Below are 22,338 nucleotides of genomic sequence, written 5' to 3' on the forward strand. Positions count from 1 at the left end.
TGCTGCTCCCTCGTGTAGATGTGTATCTAGGAGTTAGACGTTAGTTTGTTTGCCAAAATGTCAGTATGTCAGTGAGCGTATAACTGAAGGCATGGGGCGCGTGGGCAACACTTCGCTGTGCAATGAAAGTGAAATGATAGAGTGTGTACGCGGTAATTATGGGACTATTTTTACCTTGAACATTAGGAAGTTATGGTTTCCGGTTGGAGTTTTTATCAATCCTTCACTTTTTGTACAAGTTATTTTAACTTTTTACTCTTTGTTTTTCTTTAGTTCTTTTGATGATTTTTTTTACAATTAGACGCAAGGCGAGATATTTTAATAAGGGATTTAGTTTATTTATGACAAAGTGATTACACAGATATGGTTTTTTGTATGAAAAACAAAACAACATCGATGCCCACTGACATTCGCGACACCAGTTCCCAATACCAGGTTTCTCAGAGTTCAGGCAGACTGACTACCGGCTTTATAGTGTTCCCTTGACGTAGATTAAAAAACATTGCTTTCTCAATGATTGTAACTAAGTCGATTAAGTTACGAGGAAACTCCTACATGATGTTTTAGAAGTTCTGAGTAGAGATACAATCAGCCACACAGGTAACACACCTGCTCCTGCAGTAATATCACCTTTAGTTATACTTAATAGAGGTGATTATTGCTTAAAAGGTTTTCCAAACGACAACGAAACATCGCTGACAATAAAAGCGGTTCTTTATTGTATTGAATGGTGACACAATGACCCCGTTACTAACGGTTTATAAAAACTGCCGAATAATCATTCCTAAACAACAAGACACAGCCCTCTTTTAACGGAATTTTATAAGGTTTTTAATTTAAACATCGTGTATAACAAAAAATACATCCTGCAGAAATGTTGGTAACCGATAAGAGATAACTGTCTACACTTCGGCAATAATAAAAGCATTACTATCTAAGAGGAAAAGGAATTAAAAAGAGGAACTACGCAAAAATGTATAATTTAATATTTAGTCAATCTTAAAGATCGCTTTGGAGATGGTGCCGGCCTTGAGGTCTTTCAGAGCCTCCTCGTACTCCGACAGCTTGAAGGTCTTAACACCGAGCTTCTTGTAGTCCAGGTACCTACAACAACAAACATTCATTGATTATTATACTACCTAAGGGTGCGATTATCTTCTAATCGCCACAAGTGTGCATATTACACAGTTTTATGTTCCCCCTCATCTAAGCTTGGTAAAAAACGGGGCTCTGTAGAGGTCTCTTGAAAAATGTCCCGTTCAGTGTGAATCCTGGCGTGCTTACCTGCTGCCCATGGCCTGCAGCCAGCCGATGGCCTTGGGGAAGCTGAAGGGGTTGATCTTCACACCGATTATTGTCAGCTCCTTGTCGTAGATTTGGAAAGGGTTCACTCTGGTGACATAAAAACATATCATTTTACAATGTATTATTTTCGTTGTACACGTAACTGGCGAGTATGTGGGTGTAGTTCCGTGTGTCAATTGGAATCATTAACTTTATCTACCCCTTTGGTTTACTGGTCATTATTAAACTGGGTACGTACGAGGCTTGGTGCGCGGGGGGGCAACAGCCGAACAGCACGTACTTGCCGCCGTGTCTCAAGTAGTTGAAACTTATCTCCATCACTTTGCCTACGCCTGCAATTTCAAATTATATTGTCATGACATATACGAAAAAGACGCAAGCATCATATCGGTAAATTAGAATTATAACCTTACCTGTGCAGTCAATGATGACGTCATACAACTCCTTTTCAGCGGCCAACACGTCGGGGGTGATCAGTCTGAAACCCGTGTCTGGGAAATGTCAAGTTAAAGTTGTTGTTACACAAGTAGAGATTGAGGTTAGCTACAACCTATTTTATAATGTCCAATTGGGTTATTTACCGAGTTTTTTGACGATGTCGAGTCTCGCAGCGTTCATCTCTGAGACGGTGACGTCACGGTGGCCGTGGTGGTGCAGCGTCGTCACCCACAAGTTGCCTGACAATGTAACAACACTTGAACATACCATAGATTATAAATACAATCTGCTTACCAGGTACACATGTCAAATTCTAATGTAATTCTCGTATTACTGACCTATAATGCCGGCGCCCACGATGAGGATCTTGCTGCCGACGGGCAGCGGCGAAGCGCGGTCGAAGCCGTGCGACACACACGAGTAGGGCTCACACAGACCAGCTGACCAGAATAGACAACAATTAAATTTGAAAACTTATTCAATACGATTGAGAAATAAAATATGAGAGGACAGCCCAGATTCTAAAATAAATTATTTTACTTAACATTAATCTAACGAAATGTACAAATCCGACGAAAAATATAATTCTCAGAAATAAGTAAGCAAGCAGAATGGATATTATTAATAGTAAGCTGAAATATGGCATAAAATGGAGTGGTTATAATAAAAACGTTCAGCTGTTAACTAATGGTGATGTTAGTATATACCCTGTTCTGTTGTGATCTGCGGGGGCAGGGCGTACACCTGGTCCTGCGGCACGCGCACGAATTGCGCCCAGCCGCCGTCGCGCCAGATGCCGACGGTGCTGTTGATGCCGGCCGTCAGGCAGTACTGGTAGCTGCCCGCGCGGCAGAAGCTGCACAGCGCGCACGCCCTGCAACACATCGCGGTTACCTACACATACAATACCATTAAATACGAAGAAATCGAGTTGCAAAAAATGTTGCCAACGCCTGTACATTATGAAAATACATAAATAATAAACCGAAAAGAAAAATTCAGTAGTCCTACTTTGTGCTTATTTAAATGATTTAAACGATATAATAAGAATTTTGTAACAAATTAATTAAAATATTATAGCAACCTGTTAGGATCGACGACGACTTTCTGTCCTTTTTTGAAAATAGCGCCCTTCCCCGCTTCGTGCACTGTCCCGCTGAACTCATGCCCCAGCGGCAAGGGCCGCTCCTTGGAGGCGGGGAACTCTCCCTGGGGGACGATTCAGACATGACTGATCTATATTATTGGCTATATTTATGTTATCTATATCATCCTTCATCTATATTATTGGTTACGGATACCGTACAGAAGGAAAAGGAGACTGGACTGTAATGTTTACTTTAGGTGACTACATGTTTTTTTTTTAATTTAGTTGCACCCAATTGTACGTCTGAACTTTGTCTGACGGCCTGTTGACGGCTTGTTGCCTGTTTTCCTTTGATATTAGTTACCTGTATGATATGAAGGTCTGTGCCGCATACTCCAGAGTACTCCACCTTCACGATGACGTCATCGTCGTTGACGAGCTGCGGCATCGGGTAGTCGGGGTCATACTTAAGGGTGAGGGACTTGCCGTCGAATATCACTGCCTCCATGATAGCAATATCTTACAAAGTAGAAAAAACTTAAAATTATTGAAACATAATTCTTATAACATTGAATAAAATAAATCTACATCCGCAACCGTTAACCGCATTTTATTCACACATTCTATAATTGAGTTACCTGGTATAAAATACATTCATCCATCTTAACTTTTGAAATGTTATTATCAGGTTATAAAGATATTCAATAATTCACTAAATAAAGAATTAAGCTCACAACACACAACTAAACATTTATCTCAAGATAAACTTCAATAAAACATATTTTAATCGCAACAAACTAGTGTTATAACGTATTTTAACTAGTTTACCTATTTCTTTTCACATACAGAGATTAACAAACGTAAACACAACAGTCAAAGTATGTCGTAGACATATACACCCACTGCGGGACATGCTCGTAGTGTACAGTCAGCTGCACAAACTTGAATACATTTACAAAACTTGTGTAGGACTGGTGTCAATAACACATATAAATTTATTCGTCATTAACATGTATTCATTGTCGAAAGCATTTGAACGGATACGTGGATAAAAGAAACCGAAGGAGTATAAAAGTATCTCAAGATTTTAAAATGTATACACATTTATGCAGCCGACTGTACACACAGACACGAGGATCTTTCATTGTAATCTATCTATGACATCAAGTGCACTACACTACATATTGACCACGTTTCTTTTAATGTAACAAATACTTTTAAATAAACAAAAACAAATCATCCATAGTTAATTATTATCGTCTGCGTTGATCTTCACCCTTGGCCTTGAAACATTTATTTGATAACAATAAAATGTTTTTACACGATTAGATAAAAAGGTTGGAGAATGCTACGCGCACTCGCACTCTAGTTATTTAACATAATAACTGTAATCTGTATCATTACATTTATTGCTATTATTTAAAAGCATTTCGTTTGTTATCAAACATACTGCGGTCGACACCCGACGTCGCTCGTATTTTGAACATTATATTCTTTATGTGATTTCTACATTATTCTTTATAACCTATACTAAGGTAATAAAGCGTAAACACACACTACTTCGTGGCGCACGATGTCAGCAATCACAGAATATTTTTGAATTACTTTGTTTAATAAATAGCCTTACACTTACGACAGGCTTTATTAGTATTTTAGTGAAAAATGTTCAAAAAGACAAATTAAATGTTTTAAATGAATTTACCCCCTTAAATAAATTGTAAAAACCTTCATGTGGGAATTTGCATTTTAGAATTTGATAAATCTAAACAATAAAATAAAGTTTTTATAATTTCATGCGGATGAACGCCGGATGTCCGCACGGGAACATCTACATGTTAAATAATCACCAAAATAATACAAGGTGAAATAGAAATGAACTCCATAATAAATGTTGCATTTAAAGTATCAAGGTAAAATTAATATTGCATATGAAAGTAATCTTTATAATGAAGTGAAGATTTCAAAATCAACAAACAGATCTACATTTAGGTTAACATTGCTTTGACCTACGACGTAAGTAGAGGAAATCTCTGCAAAGTCATAAAATATAATTACTGCAGCAACTGCTAGTTATGTAAACATTCCTAAACATAATATCACACGTACATAATATAACTATGGTTCCTATATTTTACACATGATAGAGTATTCTAACGGCCGAATATTAAAACCTACACACTTCGCTTGGTAAATGCCGTGTCGTTAACAATCTGAACAACTTAAAAATAGTAGAGATATTTGGACGATCTATTTATGAAATTGATAACTTTAGAACATATAGGAAACAAAACGATATTTCAAATTAAAAGACATATTTAAATAACTGTTTGTTTTCATTTAAAAACGGAATCAAAGTATCGACATGTTTTGTAAAAGTATTTTGGCCGTCAAAACTCACAGTGTGCTCTGCCTTCCTAAAGTACTAATTCTGCCCAGTAACTCGAATGGACAGAATCCCGAGAGATCATAGTTAAAAAAGTCTTACCTGCGGACCGGGGCGTGTAATTTGTCAGAGGCTCTGAGCCGGAGTGCAGACGAGATGATAACGTACCCCTCGCGATGCCCGACTAAGGTGACCAGGCTACCATAAAAGCTAGGAGAAACATAATGATTTTGTACATTTTCAGTATCAAAATGAAACAAATTCATCGGTGAGTAGCATTCTTAACAGTGGCCTAAACTCTATATTGTGATACAAAAACTTAACTAGTATATTCAATCTTCTGTATTTTCTTACACTGCTATGCATTTTGTTGAATAATTTTGGTATACATGTTCGTGGTCTTATTTTGGACACCCTAAACTAGACGAATCTATTTCAATAATTTGGTGGCAAGAGGTCAACACAAAGTACCCTAGTTAATGAATTTAATCGTACGCCCATAAATACCATAAGCAACAGAACTTCAGAACTAAACAATTTTGAATCTCCACTTTCTTCTGGTGCATCAATATATTCTAACGTATTTTCTTACTTCTCGTAATATCGACACGCATTTGGCTACCATCATGACAATACACTCCAATAAAATTACTGCAAAAAAGTAACATAACAATATAAAATTAAGCCGATGTTAAAGATTAGCACTTATCAAAATGTGAAATGTCATATAAAATTTTTATCTAATTTTATTAGATTATTTTTGTATGTTAGAATTCTTTATATTCAAGTAAGCTAAAAAGTGATCCCTCGAAGTGTAGATCGCTGGAACATATTCGGTGGCCGGTGGCGCTCGCTGTGTGACATTATTTAGAGTTAATTCATTTTCCAAATGTATCAGTTCGGTTTTCAGGGAATAATAATATATGGTTTGAAAAACCACTAGAATAATTTGCGCGCCAGATTAATGAAGTAAGAAACGACGAAACATAACGTATGGTTGAGATTTTTCGTTTTCTGAAGAATAGTTAAATCTCTCGTGCAGGATATTACAGCGCCATCTAGAGATGTAACATTGAAACAACAAGCATTGGACTTGTATAAATATAGATGTCGCTATGATTATTATGAGAATCTGTAACTTTAAAATTATGATGCTTTGAATGAGTTATTGTATGACTCGAATCTTGTTTTTTTAAACGATGATAATATACGTAGCTTTTGAAATATGAAATTATAATTAAGCAAAAGGCAACACCGAGCCGTTTATTCTGTCACTGTCATGCATCCGTTCCTTGTTCATCATTCCCACTGACAAAATCTCAATCTCAATCAGTACAAGTTTGTCATTCCATTCAATCCTAATTCGATTCCATTCAATTTCAATTCAACAAAACGAATCGAAAGTTGGCTGTTGTTAGTTGTGTGGTGAAGCGTTGTTTGCAATGGCGTTTTTAAATTTAAAATACGTTCAAATATTACTATGTTTAGCAACAGTTGGTGAGTTAATATTTATTGTTTAAATATTCTAGACCTTAGAATGACCTATTTCATGTACTTTTAAATTTGCAACGGTATGTTGCCGCTTCGTGAACAAGTATCTTTTACGTTACACACACAATCTTCAATTGTTTACCGCCGCGGAGCACGGACACGTAACGGCTGACAGACACACCCTTAACAAGCACGTTCTTTTGTTTTCATTTTTTTATTTGCAAATCACCTCCAAACACACTAACTTAATGTAAACATCATAAGTACTAACTTAGTCACATGAAGATGTTACAGTTTGCCAAATAAATAAAAAAAATTAAAATGAAATTAGGTGTTCAAAAATCAGATTAGTTCCAAAAAAAGTTGTTTGATACCTCTATAAAGATTTATGATACATCTTTACACACAAATCACACTTTAAAATCTTAATTAGATTGTAAAAATCACTTAAACTTAGCTTTTCTCTGTGCATTTCAAATTCTGACACCTGTGTAAGAGCATGGCTTTTTTCTCTATTTTATAAGGAGAATAAGGAAATTATACTGTGGTAATACACATTTTAAAACAGAGAAAACTCACTATTATAATCTTTAAACATTGTAATTAAAATAGGCTTCAGAATACCAGAAATCAGATATTAAAGTTATATTGTACTCAAGTAACTCTTATTTGTGAATTCAGTTTAATATTGCAAATCAAATACTTTTAAAGTCAAATTTTAATACTTTGCTTCTTAAATTGTTTCACTGTTTACTTTGTTTATCATTAAAATGTACAGATTCTTGGTTCACTAAATTTTAGATTTCCTTTAATATTGTGCAGCGCTCGGCACATTGGTGACTGATTGTACTCTTTTTCACACCATAACTATTAAATATGGTTGGAATTTGTTTCTAAAGGCCATCAATCAGAAATTATATTTACAGCACAAAGTTATGTCCAAAGTACACACTACAACACACTATTATAAAGTGGAACAGATTTATATTTTTATGCTTATCTTACTTACTATTATAAATGTGAAAGTTTAAATAAATGTATGGATGTTTGTTAGAGTTTGTAGCCTTTACTACTAAATGGATCTTGATGAAATTTGGCCTAGATGCAGAGCATAGTTTGGAAGAACACATAGGCTACTTACTTTTTTTTTAATTGCACCTGGATAGAGTTCCAGGAGAAAGCTTATAACAAACAATATATTAAAAAACTGGCTATTCCATCAACTGAAAAGTAAATCTTTAAAATATTGAATGCTAAACTATAATTAGAAAGATTATTTACATTTTAACTTGTGATGAGGATATAGCATCAGTGCTAAAAACTCAGCAAAATTCAGCTTCGTCACGTATTTTAGAGAAATTGATCCAATTTTGTATGAAATCAGCATTCATTTATTCATTTATTTATTCATTAAATACATGAAATAATTATTGGCATTTGGCTGAATTACACAGCAATAGTAACCTTGGACTGCACATCATATAAAAATTAACATAAAAGAAGTTACATTAACAAATGTAAACCATGTAATAAAGAAATAGGACAATAATTATCTTTATTACATATAACATTTATTAACTTAGAGAGAAACAGACGGGAGTGCGAGCTAGTTTTCCGGGAGATAAAGCTCAACCCGTCCTATGTAGGCATAATTATGTCAATATTGGCTGAGCCAGCTTCGGAAGCAGCTGTACGATTATGCCACCTCGTTTCTTAAAGTCTACTAGCAGCACTATGGGATTGACATGTCTTTCCCAAGACAAAGGGGGATTCCCTTTACCTAAGATTTAAAAAAAAACATTTTTTAACTTTGCATGAGTTAGTTTAAATTAAAGTCGTAAAAAGGAACTTTACATTTTACGTTTAAAAACGAATCCCTTGACAGGGTAATTGCTCCAAATTTTACAGACAAAATGTAAGGAGGGTAGGTGCAGACAAATTGTGTGCCGGTTCGTACCCCGCACCCCCTCCCTCCGCAGCGGCCGGTTTCACCCCTTCAACCCCTTTAGCTACTACGGTTGTGTGATCAATCTCATTTTAGGGTAGTTGTCAATATACTCAACATGGAACTTTGGAGTATTCACTTATGTCGTAATTTTGTATGTATGTAAATCTTTTTTCTATTTCACAAAATAACAGTTTACTGGTTTCGAAGTAAGTTTTAATTAGTTAGGAAAAAACTTGAAACAGAACTTAGAAGAGGGAAGTCGGTTGTTGGGTGGTCGCTATGTGCATTACCTCCCTCTTACGCCCCCCACCCCTGCAGCGTATTATCAGTAATTCGTACTCAGCAGGGAGGCCCGCCCTCTATTTTGCCTTTTGCAACTGTTACAAACGAGAAAGTCGGCAGCATGTATTTTACAAAATAGGTTCCCCCATTTAAAAAAAAAAAGTAAGTATGCCAAACAAACCTTTTAAAAACGATTTCTTTAGGGTATAAGTTATTAGCTACAAAAGGCTTTGTTATTCACTATTTGGAAGATAACTACAAAAGCACTGACTGATAAGGGACAATCTAAATATTCATATAACACAAATTAATAAAATTATTTGATAATTAACTATAAATTTGTATTTCCACAGCAAGTGGTCTGCGCACGCCCACGATATCACACATAACTCAAGAGCAGATCCGTGACATCGGCGGCCAGGTGGACCTCGACTGCTCCGTGCACTACGCACAGGACTACCCCGTGCTGTGGGTTAGTGATACCTTACAATCCATTACTAAATAACACCAAGTATCACCTGAACTGGATTCTTAAATTAATTTTAGGCTTGATATGCAAATGTATTTCTTACTCATATAATTATAGAGTCTAATTTAGACTTCAAAAAGTGTACCCTTTGTACCGGGATGTTTTGCAGCATGTTACACGTGAAAACACTCCGTGCGGTTTTTTTATGTCTGAGGGGCGCAAACTCCGCGCACACCTGCCTGCGTTTGTCTCTGGGGAAATGAACGAGTTTTACGACATTTTCACCGAGGAATTTATTTACTTCGACATGAAATAAAAAAAAGAGCAGATATGCGTTGCAAAACAAAAAGATCCCTTACAGTGTATTTTAGCAATAAAGCTACGACCAAAATCCACATCCTGCGAAAATTGTGCCAAAAAGGTCCTTTACATAACATTATATGTGCAGGGAGAATCTTTATGCAGTATCCCGTTGGCCGCATTTGCAGCAGCACTGCGTCCACTGCATTGCGGTTGCATGTCCCCTACCCTGTGCCCATTGCCAACGCACAATACTATTTTATAGCCACTTTTACGGTTTACTACAAACTTGAGTTCACTTTACTCTTTTTAAATGTTCACTACTTAGTAAAGATTTTTCGCAGATATTTTTAAGTTAACATGTTTTCCAGAGAGGAGATACTTTTTAAAATAATGAAGTAATTGTATATAATCTACGATGTAGGGTAAAACAGCAAAATGTAATTTGCATTCGTGCACCATAGCTACGACATCCAAAATTAAACGCCTCCACTCGATACCTATGTAATTTTCGTAACAGCATTTGTTATTCATTGCACGTGAAACTTCGGTTATACAATTTCCTCCCCCACATTTAAATGGAGCCGTCTGAATGGGAGGTATCCCCTTCCCCGTCCTGGCCGCCGGCGATACGCCATGCGACGTCTAAAAGGGTATTGACAGAATCGAGTGATTACCCGGCTTTCTCTGTCTGTTTGTGTGGCCTATTTATAGGCTTATCTCACCCGTACGCACTCACGTTATTTGATATGCATTTAAGTTTATTAGGCATTAAAATCATGTCAAGTACAACACTCAAAAGACGAATTAAAACATTTTTGACGTAAACCGATCGTTATCGATTCCCTGTAGTTTTTTTTTTCATCTTGTCCTCGCTTGACGCATCTTCTCTTTGTATGATTATTCAACTAACTGTTGTTATAGTTGTTTCATTAGTTTGTTTAAATCCCTTCAGGCGCTGCGAGCCCTGAGGCCGTCTAACTGACTGACACCGCCGCGACGCGCGACGTGTCTGTTTGCAACCACCACTTTACTGCTAACATGTTTACTACTAAATATACATAAAAAATGGATAGGAAATAAACTTGTACATTAGAGAAGCAATCAGTGCTGAAACAGCCCTTGAATCTGTTGTTTGGTTTAATGTCATTCTTCGCAGAACAATTGAAGTAACTGTTTGTTCATTTGTTTTTTTGCGATATCACTTTCTACGTACAAAGTTCAAGTAAATAAGATAGCAGTACAACAACATGACACAGCCGCAGTACAACAACGACAATAGTGATACGATAGCTTTTAACCCACGTAATGTTTACGAACATTGTTAAGTAAATAATTTCTTAATCGTGTTTATTGGTACGCAAAGAAATTTATAATATAAATAACTTATTAACCAAAGAAAGATAAATTGAAATATTACTCGAGAGAAAGAAAACGTTAAATCAAGTAGTAAGAAGCGCTCGCAATGAGTACTTCTTTTTTTTAAATATATAGTACACATATCCGGCTTGTACATCTGGAAACAAGATGCACATGGATTGAATCAAAATTATTTTGTTTTCTTTCCTAAATGCATCACTATAACGAACTCGCGGACGATCTCTCGGTACATGTGACAGCTTCACCGCTGATCATTGTATCTAGTTTCAACTTGCATGCGATGTACTAAAATAACTCAGCTATATCACATTCATGCGATATTCAAATATAAATTTTAATTTCATAATTAGTCTATTTAAGAGTATTTCACGTCAATAGAAATATTGACAGTATACATGTATGTAAATAGACACTTCATTAACACGGCAACCCTTTCTTAACTACTAAAACTTGTGAAATGATCATCAGAGTACCACAAATGGCGATTTAGTATCAAAAAAACGACTTTTTAATGGCAGTAGGAAATTAAAGATATAGAAGCGAACTGAGAATTATTAATAAATTTACATAAGTACGTATGCTCATACGATTCCCGTAATGAGGGCAAAAGGCACCTCAAGTATTAGGTGGATGCACCGCGCCGGCCGGTGCAGGGGTGGGGTGAAACTCCCTATTCACCACACCCTCCTACAACCCTTTTGATGTGGTACAAAAGTTAGGAGCGTTTATTACAAAAACGTCTAGCAGGTACCTTGTTGTGTTAATAAAGTGGGTATAAGATGAATAGATTTTTATAGAGGGGATTGAGTGATTTGAACTTGCTCGCGTTTTAATGTTACCCTCTTAAAGGCGTTTAGATTAAATCGATTGTACCGAACGTATAGGAGACAATTTGGAAAGGTATCCGTTAATATTTTACAACATAAAAATAGGTAAACCATTAAAAATGTAAAAATATTATCTCTTACAACATACACCAACATTAGTAAGAGTCACCTCTAAACACGTATTCACTACGCTTCTTACACCAAGTGTGAAAGAATCTTTAGAAAAAAACGTCTACGGTCTTTACAAATTTTAGTGACGTGTGACCGGGGACCGCCTTCACATATGATGCTTCGGTCTATCTGGAGCACCCAACTTTGTATGAACATAGTACAATTTATTATGTCGCATAGAACATTTTCACAGGAGCTGTTACTCAATGTAAATCTGTGATACGTTTAATTACAGGCACGTAACGGTCGCGTATATGTTAAAAAATGTATGTCTGTGTGTATTGCAGATGAAGTACGACCGCCAGAAGACGACGGAGGCGCTGCCGCTGTCCTCCAACTCGGGCCTCATCATCCGCGACTCGCGATTCTCCATGCGCTTCGACGCCGCCTCCGCCACATACACGCTCTCGGTCAGCGACAGGTCCCGCCCCACCGCCCCTGCGCTGCACAGGACACGTACTGACCGGGGACGCTCGCGTTACAGATCAAGGACATCCAGGAGACGGACGCGGGCTGGTACCAGTGCCAGGTGCTGCTGTCCGTCAGCAACAAGATAACGGCCGAGGTGGAGCTGCAGGTGCGCCGGCCGCCCGTCATCTCCGACAACTCCACGCGCTCCCTCGTCGCCAGCGAGGGCGAGAGTCAGTCACACAGACACACGTCACTACCGTAACTACATATCACCCTCAGTCGGCTACAACAACCATTCTTCCTTTGCAGGTGCACAGATGGAGTGCTACGCCGGCGGCTTCCCCTCGCCGAAGATATCTTGGCGCAGGGAGAACAACGCCATCCTGCCCACCGGAGGCTCCATATATAGGTATTCTCACGAACATACTTACACTACATATCTCGAGTGGTATAGTATATAGGTGATGTGTCCGTCTGTCGCAGGGGCAACATCCTGAAGCTGAACTCTGTGCACAAGGAGGACCGCGGCACGTACTATTGCGTGGCGGAGAACGGCGTGGGCAAGGGCGCGCGCCGCAACATCAACCTCGAGGTGGAGTTCGCGCCCGTCGTCACCGTGCCGCGCCCCCGCCTCGGACAGGTGCGCCCCGCCGCCCCGCCGTCCCATCGCCCCATCGCCCCATCGCCCCTCGCCCCTAACGCCCCTTCCCGCCGCAGGCGCTGCAGTACGACATGGACCTGGAGTGCCACGTGGAGGCGTACCCGCCGCCCGCCATCTCCTGGCTGAAGGACGAGGTGCAGCTCTCCAACAACCAGCACTACAGCATCTCGCACTTCGCCACCGCCGACGAGTTCACGGACACCACGCTGCGCGTCATCACCATCGAGAAGCGCCAGTACGGCCTCTTCACCTGCAAGGCGCAGAACAAGCTCGGCACCGCCGAGGGACAGGTGCAGCTCTTCGGTCAGTACATGCCTCTACATCTACATGTCTATGTGTCTATTGAAACATTCCTACACACGAGTGACTTGTTCATAACGATGCTTTTTTATAACATAAGACGGCAAACGGCAAGCGGTCACCTAAATTGCAATGCTGACGTAGTACAGTACTCGTGTGTACTGTGTTTGTATCGTGAAAATAATATTTAACATTAGAAAGCAGATTTAGAAAAGCTATGAGAGACTATGCGCTGTATGAGCTTGCCGCTACACATGTTGTGGTAGTGTTAGTGCGGTGGCATGTGCCGTGTGGCATGCGGCGTGCGGCATGCGGCGTGCGGCAGTGACCAGTGTGGCATGTGGCTGTATTGTAGAGACGATAATCCCGGTGTGTCCGCCGGCGTGCGGGCAGGCGCGCTACAGCAGCGCCGCGCCCCCCGCACCCACCGCACCCACCGCCCTGCTCCCCGCAGCCGCCATAGCCGCCACAGTCGCCACAGCCGCCAGGTAACTAGTAGGACAAGCTAACAATTATGCTATACCCTATAAAGTATTGGTTTTGAGACATTAAGCTTCCGAATGAGGCGGCATACAATATTGCTCTAGCGGGTGTATTTTAGTATAAATTAAACTGTACCTTTTGTTTTTATTTAATGCGTTATAAAAAGCATGTTGTTTGCTCTTATTGTATTATTGAAGTAGACATTTGATCGAGACGAGTAGTAATTTGCATTCGCTACAAACAGTATTAATGCAGACATTTTCAAAATGATTCTTAGTTACAATAAGAATATGAGACATAAAAGGGGATCTTTGCAGAGTCTTCCATCCCGGATATTAATTTCCCGGGGCTGCAGCTGGACCCGCGGCTGCGCGGCGCCGCCCCGCGCGCCCCGCACACCCCCCGCACCCCCCACACACACCTGCTGCCGCTCCTCTCCTGCCTCTTCTACCTTTATTAAATCTGATCGTACGTATTCCATATAATATCGTATCTCCCTTGTACTTGTGAATGAATGGAACGAATAAACTACATCTACACGTTAACGTACAGTGAACGAATGAAACGAATGATCTATATCTATCTTGAAACTTGTCTAACATTTGCACATTTTATATAATATTTATTTGAAGAGGACTTCTTTAAACCAAAATTATTAAATTCCCTTTTTCGGTTACATTTCATTAAATTACCTCATTTTTTTTATATCTGTCTCTCTCTATCTCTTGCAAATATATAAAGTCTTATGTCAAAGTACAATGAATTCGATAAAGTGATACATTTCATACAATAACAATAAATATAGAAATATTAGTATATTATATGAAAGTAAAGAATAGAAATATTTATATAATTTCCCGTAGAGAGATACAAGAATATTTACATCTTGACAAAAAAAAATTATAATTATAAAGATGTACTTATATAATATTTTCTAATTAATTATATATTTTACGGTCGTAATATAAAAATCTTTGAAAATGGACTGACTTGAACTTGTATTGTTGGCAACACTGCGACAGTCGGCCATGTTGTAGCAAAGATGGCGGATATTTTCAAAACTAAATTATTTCGCTAAATATCATTAGATATGTAAGCTTATCAAATTGGCTTTTTTCTCTAAATTGATCTGAAAAATTTCACATGTTTTAAATTTGATTTTAATTTTTTAAGTCATTACGAAAATAATAGTTAATTTTTGAATATCTGTATGTTAGTATCGGTAGTTTACGTACGATGTAAGGCTGATTTTTATATCAATAATGCTTTTATGTAGAATTTAATCTTTTATATAATAATTTTCAATGACATCACATGTAGACATTTACAAAACAATTATGTATAGCTTAGAATAAGAATAGAATAGTAAACTTAGGACTCTAAAACAATGATCTGAATAAAAAGGATGTGTTTCTTATAATAAAATGGATGTAAGTTTTCTAAAACGGAATCAATTAGGTCTATAAATATACAATAACTATGTTAACAAGTGTTCATAGACATTACAAATATAGAATACGATTTTAGTATAGTTTAATACTTTTGTACCGAGAATATGACTATGTCACACTATCTGAAGTTACCGAATAATAAATTAGCTGTTGCTCGCGACTTCGCCCGTTGAAATTAAAAAAAAAGCATGTTACTCATTGACACTGATGATTACACTGATTACAATGTAGTTTTTTAATGGCGAAAGAATTTTTAAAATCGGCCTAGTAGTTTTTGAGTTATTTCAATACATGCATAAATACAAATCATTCCTCTTTATAATATTAGTATAAATAAAAGAATAAGGCTTTACATTATAAAACATTAGGTTTAAACATATTTTTGACCGACTTCCCAAAAGAAGGTGGTACTCAATTCGTCTGTATGTTTTTTTTGAGTAAAACATCGACTCTTTTATACCGGCACTCTAGTAGCCAAAAGCCAACGGGAAAAATCACCTGTAGCACTACATTATGCGTATGGATTGTTGGAAAACAAATACAAAGTCTAAATCCTTGCAAAGCTTCATTTAGTGTGATGTAATTTTAAATATAGCTGCTTAGTGTTAACTTTTATTTCAATGTGTACTTTATCCATACAAGTTAGGCTTATTAAGTAACGTGCGTTTATAATTTTGTATTTGAAAATAACCGATTCCCCTTGTATTCGTTTCACTGTAGATGTAGCAGTTTACTGTGTACCATTGATGTTGGTTTTTTTTAGTTTGTTTTTAAATATTCGTGTGAATAGCTTTACGTTTGTTGCAGTGATGTTTACCAAATAGTGATAACGATGTAAGTGCCACACCCCACACTGTGTTGAAACTTGAAATATCATACCTTGATACACTGACCTCTATAAATAGACAGGCTTTAATAAATGGTACTTCCTTACTTACTGTCCTTAATATTCACAGGCGCGTTTAATTTAAACTGAAGCAACATCTGTCATTATCAAGATAGAACCTATCCATTTATACAGATCAGTGTTTTCATACTATTCAGGTGACAATGAATGAATATTATACAGAATGTTAAAGTTGTCACAAGGGGATACTGAATAGATGGACTAAACCCAGATTACAGAAGAAAATTTAAAAATATGCAATATTGTAAAGTCATACATTTTTGTAGCAATGTTGTTCTTGTAGTGTCATAGTGTGGGGTATATACAATAGAATTACCTCTTTTAAGTTAATTCCACCAAATATCTATCTGTATAACGTCAGTAGTTGTAAGGAAACATTCACAGTTTATGAACCAGTTTACAAACATTGACAATGAATGGATGGCCTCAAAAATAAAAAGAAAAATTTTGATAACCAAGTAAATCAATAAAATGCAGGCTTAGGTAATATTAGGATAGTTCTGTCAGCGTATAATGAAGCACCAATTACTATAAATTTATTAAACATTCCAACATTTTGTATTCTAAACTTTTACAACTTTTTAAACTTAATATTTTGACTGATTTTTTCTAGTTTGACTGAGATATTCCATCCATTTTTTTTTAATTTAAGATCTTAACTTCGTTTTACCCCATTCTGGGTAAAAGTGTTTCCTAAATCTGAGATTAGGGCAGCTAAAACTTTTTTAATTAAATCTCAATTTTCTAACTTTTATATTTTTTTAAAATAATGTAATTTAATTATAAATACTGATTTGTTTGTAATGCAATTGATTTTATTTTGTGTGTACACATTTTGCTTTGTAACCTGTAGCGAGAATCTCACTTTCTATAATTATTTGCCAATTCCATTTGTTAGTGTAGTTTTGTTTAAATAAAATTTTCAAAATGCACAAATTTGTTTTCTTCCTACTTATAAAGTCAAAGCACTAAGATCCTACACCATTTATTATTTACCTGAATGAAACAAAATGAATTAAACAAAACTTTATTCGAGTATGAAAATATTTGGCACTTTGTATCAAAATAGTTAACAATTAACTTTGATGTAAATTGATAAAAAAAAATTGTTGAATGTACTAAGCTGAAGTAAAGACTTACATTAAATACTGTCTTTTTGATAAACTTTTCAAAGTTAAAAAACATGAGTATAGAAGTCCTACTTATAGACAAATCACAAACTTGTTACTGTATCAGTAAAAAGTAAACTATTCATAAAAGTGTCTTTAAAAACATTATAAAATCGTCCCATGGGCAAAATCCACTTTTGTCAACTTTACAATCATTTAATTCCAACTGTATGAACTGAGGAGGACTTTCTATTGTGAGATCCGAGCCGTCCCTCAGCTGGTCAGTCGATTGATACACATAATTGACTTTTAAAAAGTTTTTCTCACTGTCTGGATTATACCATTTCTGAAACACCAATTTGCCTCCGACTGGACTCTTTTCAAACTGATCATGTAAATTAAAAGCTTTGAAATTCATGCTATTTAATACTGTGAGAATGTTTGCATCATGTCCCATCACTAGTGTTACTTTTGGATTCCCCTTTTTGTTCATAAATACATCTGATATATATTTTATAAGCGGAGATGCGATATCTTTTGCAACAAGTGTAGTGTTGAAAATAACATCGTGATAACCCCTGCTTATCGCCATTACCAGCTGCCACTGGGTGTCGTCGTTAATCAAATCCCAGGCAACATCTTTCATCGGGAACCCTTCATAATATGACATCACAAAGGAGTCAATGACCGACTTGGCAACTTTGAGAGGCCCCAAAACATTTGGTTTGTACCCAACATTTAAATCAATACTATTTTCATCTGCACACAAATCACATTCCTTTTTCACTTTACACTGCTTAGAATCTCTGTAGTCTAAAATATTTTCTATAAATAGCAATGAATTGTTTAATGTCAAATCTTTTAATCTGGCTTCCATTTCCTTGAAGGCGATATTCCTGAAATGTGCAGTGGTGTTGTGTATCACAGGATTGAACACTGGGTCTGACTCACCTTTAAAATGTACTTTTATATTGCAATTAGGAAATGCTTTCTCTACAAATGACATTGCCGAAGCTTTTGTTCTCTGTTTTGCATTTGCATATGCATAGAATAAATCTTCTGTAGGACATGAACTTTCCAGCAACCCCTCTTTTTGTAACCAGGCTGAAAAATACCGACCCATGAGTCCCTCCAAATATGCACCCTTGGCGGTTAGATATCCACTTTTAACTTTCCAGCTTGGCCATGGCTTGGGAGATAACTCGTTTAAATTTTTAGATAACGGCGTTCGCACATTATGCCTACTTAAAATAACAACTTGTTTTAACGAATATCTACTCTCCACTGGATTCAAAATTAAAACACAACCAACAAAGAGTAATTTTGTAAACATTTTAAAATAACACTGTCGGAGTCATGCACATTCACGACGCGCTAGTTACAATCTCTGGCAGATTGTAAATGAATAGCTTTAGCGCGAATTAAAATAATATTCCTACGTAACATCGTTGTGTAAGAACTAAATTAGGACTTGTTTAACGTTCAACTGTGTTCAAACTTTCCGCGCAACTAGCACTATTTACCCTTTTCCATTTATGTAGGACAAACGAATGAAGACCCAACTATCACGTAATATTATTAAATATTAAACTAAGACGTGTCCACGATGACTTCCGCCTTATCTTATAAAATTAATACTTACGTTTTGTGATCAACATTAGCTAAATTCCTATAAATTGCAATTGTAAGTCGGTGCCAAAAACAAGAATCGCAGAAACGATATCTTGTTTACATATGTAGCTGCACGACATTGACATTTGACACTTTCACATTCACACGCTTTGTCATTTTTAAATTAGGATAAACAAACGTCAGCTGATCACCAGGTCAGCTGATCAGCCAACTGACATTAAATATGACAAAGCGCCAAAATAAAGGTAGCGACCTACTTCCATATCCATATAGACCGCTTGAAAAAACAAATGTTCATATTGTTTGGATTTTATATATTTCTTTAATAATTCTATCAATGTGTTGCGTTTGCACTACAAGTGCACCTTCACTACCAAACTTAATCTATTCACAGCAAATAATTGTGTCACGCTTTTCTCACTTTAAGGAGATACATGAGAAAAACAGACACATTTCTGCTTAGTTTTGGTTCCTTACTATCTAAAACGCTACTCTAAGATCATATTACGTTAAGAAGTTAGATAAACATTTTTTTTAAACACTAGCTACATTTTTTTTAACATGTCACTATTTGACTTAAGATTAAGACTTGTTAGCAATGCATGTATTAAATTAAATCTACAAATATATTATTATATGGCACCCAAAACATTTTGAAACTCATTCCAAGGACAAAATCCGTCGCCGTCCGCGGCGCAGTCCCTGAGCTCCAGCCGCGCCCACAGCGGCGGCTTGCCCAGAGACAAGCGAGATGCTTCCCGAATCTGATCTGTCGACTGATAAACGTAATTGATTTTTAGCAAATATCGATTTGTGCTCTCGTCGCGCCACTTCTGGAAAACAATTTTCCCTCCCGGCGGCGTGGCTTCATACTGATGAGGAAGCTCGTAGTACTTAAAGCCCAGAGCCGACATCACCGAGTTCAGATTAGAATCGTGTCCGAAAAGGACTGTCACTTTCCTAGGTGGAGCACGATCAAACACTGATTTTATATACTGTAGTAAAGGTTTGGCCACGTCCCTTGCGAGCGCGGTACTGTTGAAGCGAACGTTTTGGTTTTCTCTTATTATTGTGGACAAAAGCGCCCACTGCTCGGGTTTAGTAATTTTACCCCATGCCACGTCCTCATCGGCCATACCTTCGTAATAACTCATGATGAATGAATCCATTACGCTGTTGCTCGTCGCCAACGGCCCTACAACATTAGGTTCCTCTCCTATCTCGTACACGATCTCATTTTCACCTAGACTGAAATCACAAAATTTATTTGTACGACAAATATCAGAATTTTTTAAATCAATGATTTCATTTAATTCCTTGTAAGCAGCCTCGAGCTTTAATTCTTTCAATTTTTGTTTCATTTCGCCTGTAATTTTTATCTTCGTTGTCTCCGAAGTATCTCGTAGGACAGGATTGAACACAGGATCCATGTCCTCAGAGTCGATGCTGTAAGCGCTGAGGCTGCAGTTTCCGAACGCGCCGCGGACAAAGGCGCGCGCCGACTCCCGCGTGCGTTGCTTCGTGTTCGCGTACACAAACACGTCGGCATCTTCGGGACATCCTCGCGGGAGCAGGCCCGTCGCATTCAGCCATTCGGCAAAATATTCGGCCATATAACTCTCCAGTAGAGCGCCCTTGTCTGTCAAATGGCCGACTTCGTTTTTCCACTGGGGCCATTTGTAAGGCGTCGTGTCTTCGAGCCTCGCGGTGAGCGGGGTTCTGATGTTGTGTCTGCTCAGAATAAGAACTTGCTCCAATTTGAGACCGTATATTGTATTCGATAAACAAACGAGAAGCAGTAAAACCACGTTGTCGTATCGTCTTCCCGCCATTTCTGTCACGCGAACCGTTTTGAAATGTAAACGTTTACTGATAATTAACACTCATCAAAATCAAATCAAAACACAATAAGCAGATTTTTTAAATACTTTGACCGTGACATTAATAAAGCAGAGTTGAATAGTAGAAAGGTTGTTGTGCAAGGCGCGCGGCCGCGGCCGGCCGTCTGTGCCGCTCGTGTCTGCTGAGCCGGACTCACTTTGCAGCTTCGCTAAATAGTACGAATATTTCATCATGCGGGAAATATATTAATAAACTTAGTGGCTATCTATCACACCGCCGCGATATCAACTAATCTAGCGACCAACCGTTCGACCTTGCATAGTTATTAGCGAGAAGGCAGCTGTGACAAATATTTCATTACAACTATTATTTGATAATTGAATAATTATAAATAACTATATTGGGTTATTATCATAGCGAATAAAAAATAGAAACCCATTTAAAAATAAATACATGCAGCTGGTGTACACAAAGAATCTGTTACTTCTGTCTCGTCTATGCGTGTAGCGTAATCGCGAAGAACATCCCGCAGGAATGATGTTATTAAGCTCTTTTTAATAAGTTCCAAAAGGAATTTCATGTCTGTGTAAGAAACGTCGCGGTCCATCGGCGAACGATTAATTGCATTTTATTATTGTTGTTCCGCCTATTGACCGCACAAATGTGATCGCTCCACGTAGCGGCTGCGGCTACTGCTGCGGTGCACTCGCTTCTAACCACCAGCTGTTATTAGAGTTGCTTTTTGTTACTGTAGAATGAGATTCACTTGTCTTGGCAATTATTACTAAAAAAAGATTCACTTGTCTTGGCAATTATTACTAAACAAAGACTATAGTATGTATGTATTCAGTCGACTTCTACAGTTACTTATAAAAATCTAGCACCCAGAGGTACTTGAGCAGACCAGTAAAGAGAAGGTCATGATGGCGGCTTAAACGCTGGACTTTGTATCAAGGATTTAATTCGTCGTCTTTATAATTTGCAATAGAAACAAAATTATAAAATATTTCCGATTCCCACGACCCATGATATAATATTTTGTTAGATCTCCAAAAACTTCGTTACCGGTGTTATATGTTTATGTAATAAATGGGACGGCGCGGCGACAGCGGCAGCGGCAGCGGCGAAGCGAGTTCCTGTCTTACACAACGACAGCCTGTTTGCAGCCGACACCATACATTTCTCAATTATACCAATAAACACCAACTTAATATTATGATTTTATTCATAAGCGAGTGCAAGTGGGCTAGGAGCTAGGACACGTGGCCTGTCGCCATTTGAAAACGTCTGTTGCTATGTGAGATCCATCTGATCCAATCTCAACTCAATGTAAATAGTCTCTCGTCTTACCACACATTGTTTTTATATAGTTCAACGAGGATTCAACAAAGACTCATGGCATCTAGGGTGATTCGCTTTTCGTCACAAATCCTCGCCCTGTACAATTGCCGCTACGTTTAG

General features: G+C 37.6%; 4 protein-coding genes across 4 annotated transcripts; 1 reads left to right on the forward strand and 3 right to left on the reverse strand.

The window, feature by feature from the left end:
- Window positions 1-964: 964 nt before the first annotated feature.
- LOC106109593 (D-arabinitol dehydrogenase 1-like) lies at window positions 965-5,397 on the reverse strand. The gene is made up of 10 exons (XM_013291151.1): window positions 5,316-5,397; window positions 3,195-3,349; window positions 2,828-2,952; window positions 2,451-2,617; window positions 2,082-2,183; window positions 1,887-1,982; window positions 1,719-1,796; window positions 1,544-1,637; window positions 1,285-1,392; window positions 965-1,104 (listed from the first exon to the last, which is right to left on the reverse strand). Exons 2-10 carry the CDS (start codon window positions 3,336-3,338, stop codon window positions 990-992), a joined length of 1,029 nt encoding a protein of 342 aa, XP_013146605.1. The 5' UTR covers window positions 3,339-3,349; window positions 5,316-5,397; the 3' UTR covers window positions 965-989.
- Window positions 5,398-6,588: 1,191 nt separating this feature from the next.
- LOC106109622 (lachesin-like) lies at window positions 6,589-15,564 on the forward strand. Its single transcript, XM_013291207.1, has 9 exons — window positions 6,589-6,710; window positions 9,288-9,406; window positions 12,369-12,491; window positions 12,566-12,722; window positions 12,802-12,901; window positions 12,976-13,132; window positions 13,210-13,456; window positions 13,809-13,941; window positions 14,254-15,564. The coding sequence occupies exons 1-9, from the start codon at window positions 6,656-6,658 to the stop codon at window positions 14,273-14,275; spliced, it is 1,113 nt and encodes a 370-aa protein (XP_013146661.1). The 5' UTR covers window positions 6,589-6,655; the 3' UTR covers window positions 14,276-15,564.
- Window positions 15,565-17,388: 1,824 nt separating this feature from the next.
- LOC106109627 (glucose-1-phosphatase-like) lies at window positions 17,389-19,200 on the reverse strand. The gene is made up of 2 exons (XM_013291213.1): window positions 19,046-19,200; window positions 17,389-18,507 (listed from the first exon to the last, which is right to left on the reverse strand). Exons 1-2 carry the CDS (start codon window positions 19,059-19,061, stop codon window positions 17,546-17,548), a joined length of 978 nt encoding a protein of 325 aa, XP_013146667.1. The 5' UTR covers window positions 19,062-19,200; the 3' UTR covers window positions 17,389-17,545.
- Window positions 19,201-19,348: 148 nt separating this feature from the next.
- Window positions 19,349-21,070, reverse strand: LOC106109626 (glucose-1-phosphatase-like). Its single transcript, XM_013291212.1, has one exon. The coding sequence runs from the start codon at window positions 20,865-20,867 to the stop codon at window positions 19,668-19,670; it is 1,200 nt and encodes a 399-aa protein (XP_013146666.1). The 5' UTR covers window positions 20,868-21,070; the 3' UTR covers window positions 19,349-19,667.
- Between the last annotated feature and the right edge of the window lie 1,268 nt (window positions 21,071-22,338).

Source organism: Papilio polytes, unplaced genomic scaffold, assembly GCF_000836215.1.
Source record: "Papilio polytes unplaced genomic scaffold, Ppol_1.0 DF821122.1, whole genome shotgun sequence".
NCBI classification, from domain to species: domain Eukaryota; kingdom Metazoa; phylum Arthropoda; class Insecta; order Lepidoptera; family Papilionidae; genus Papilio; species Papilio polytes.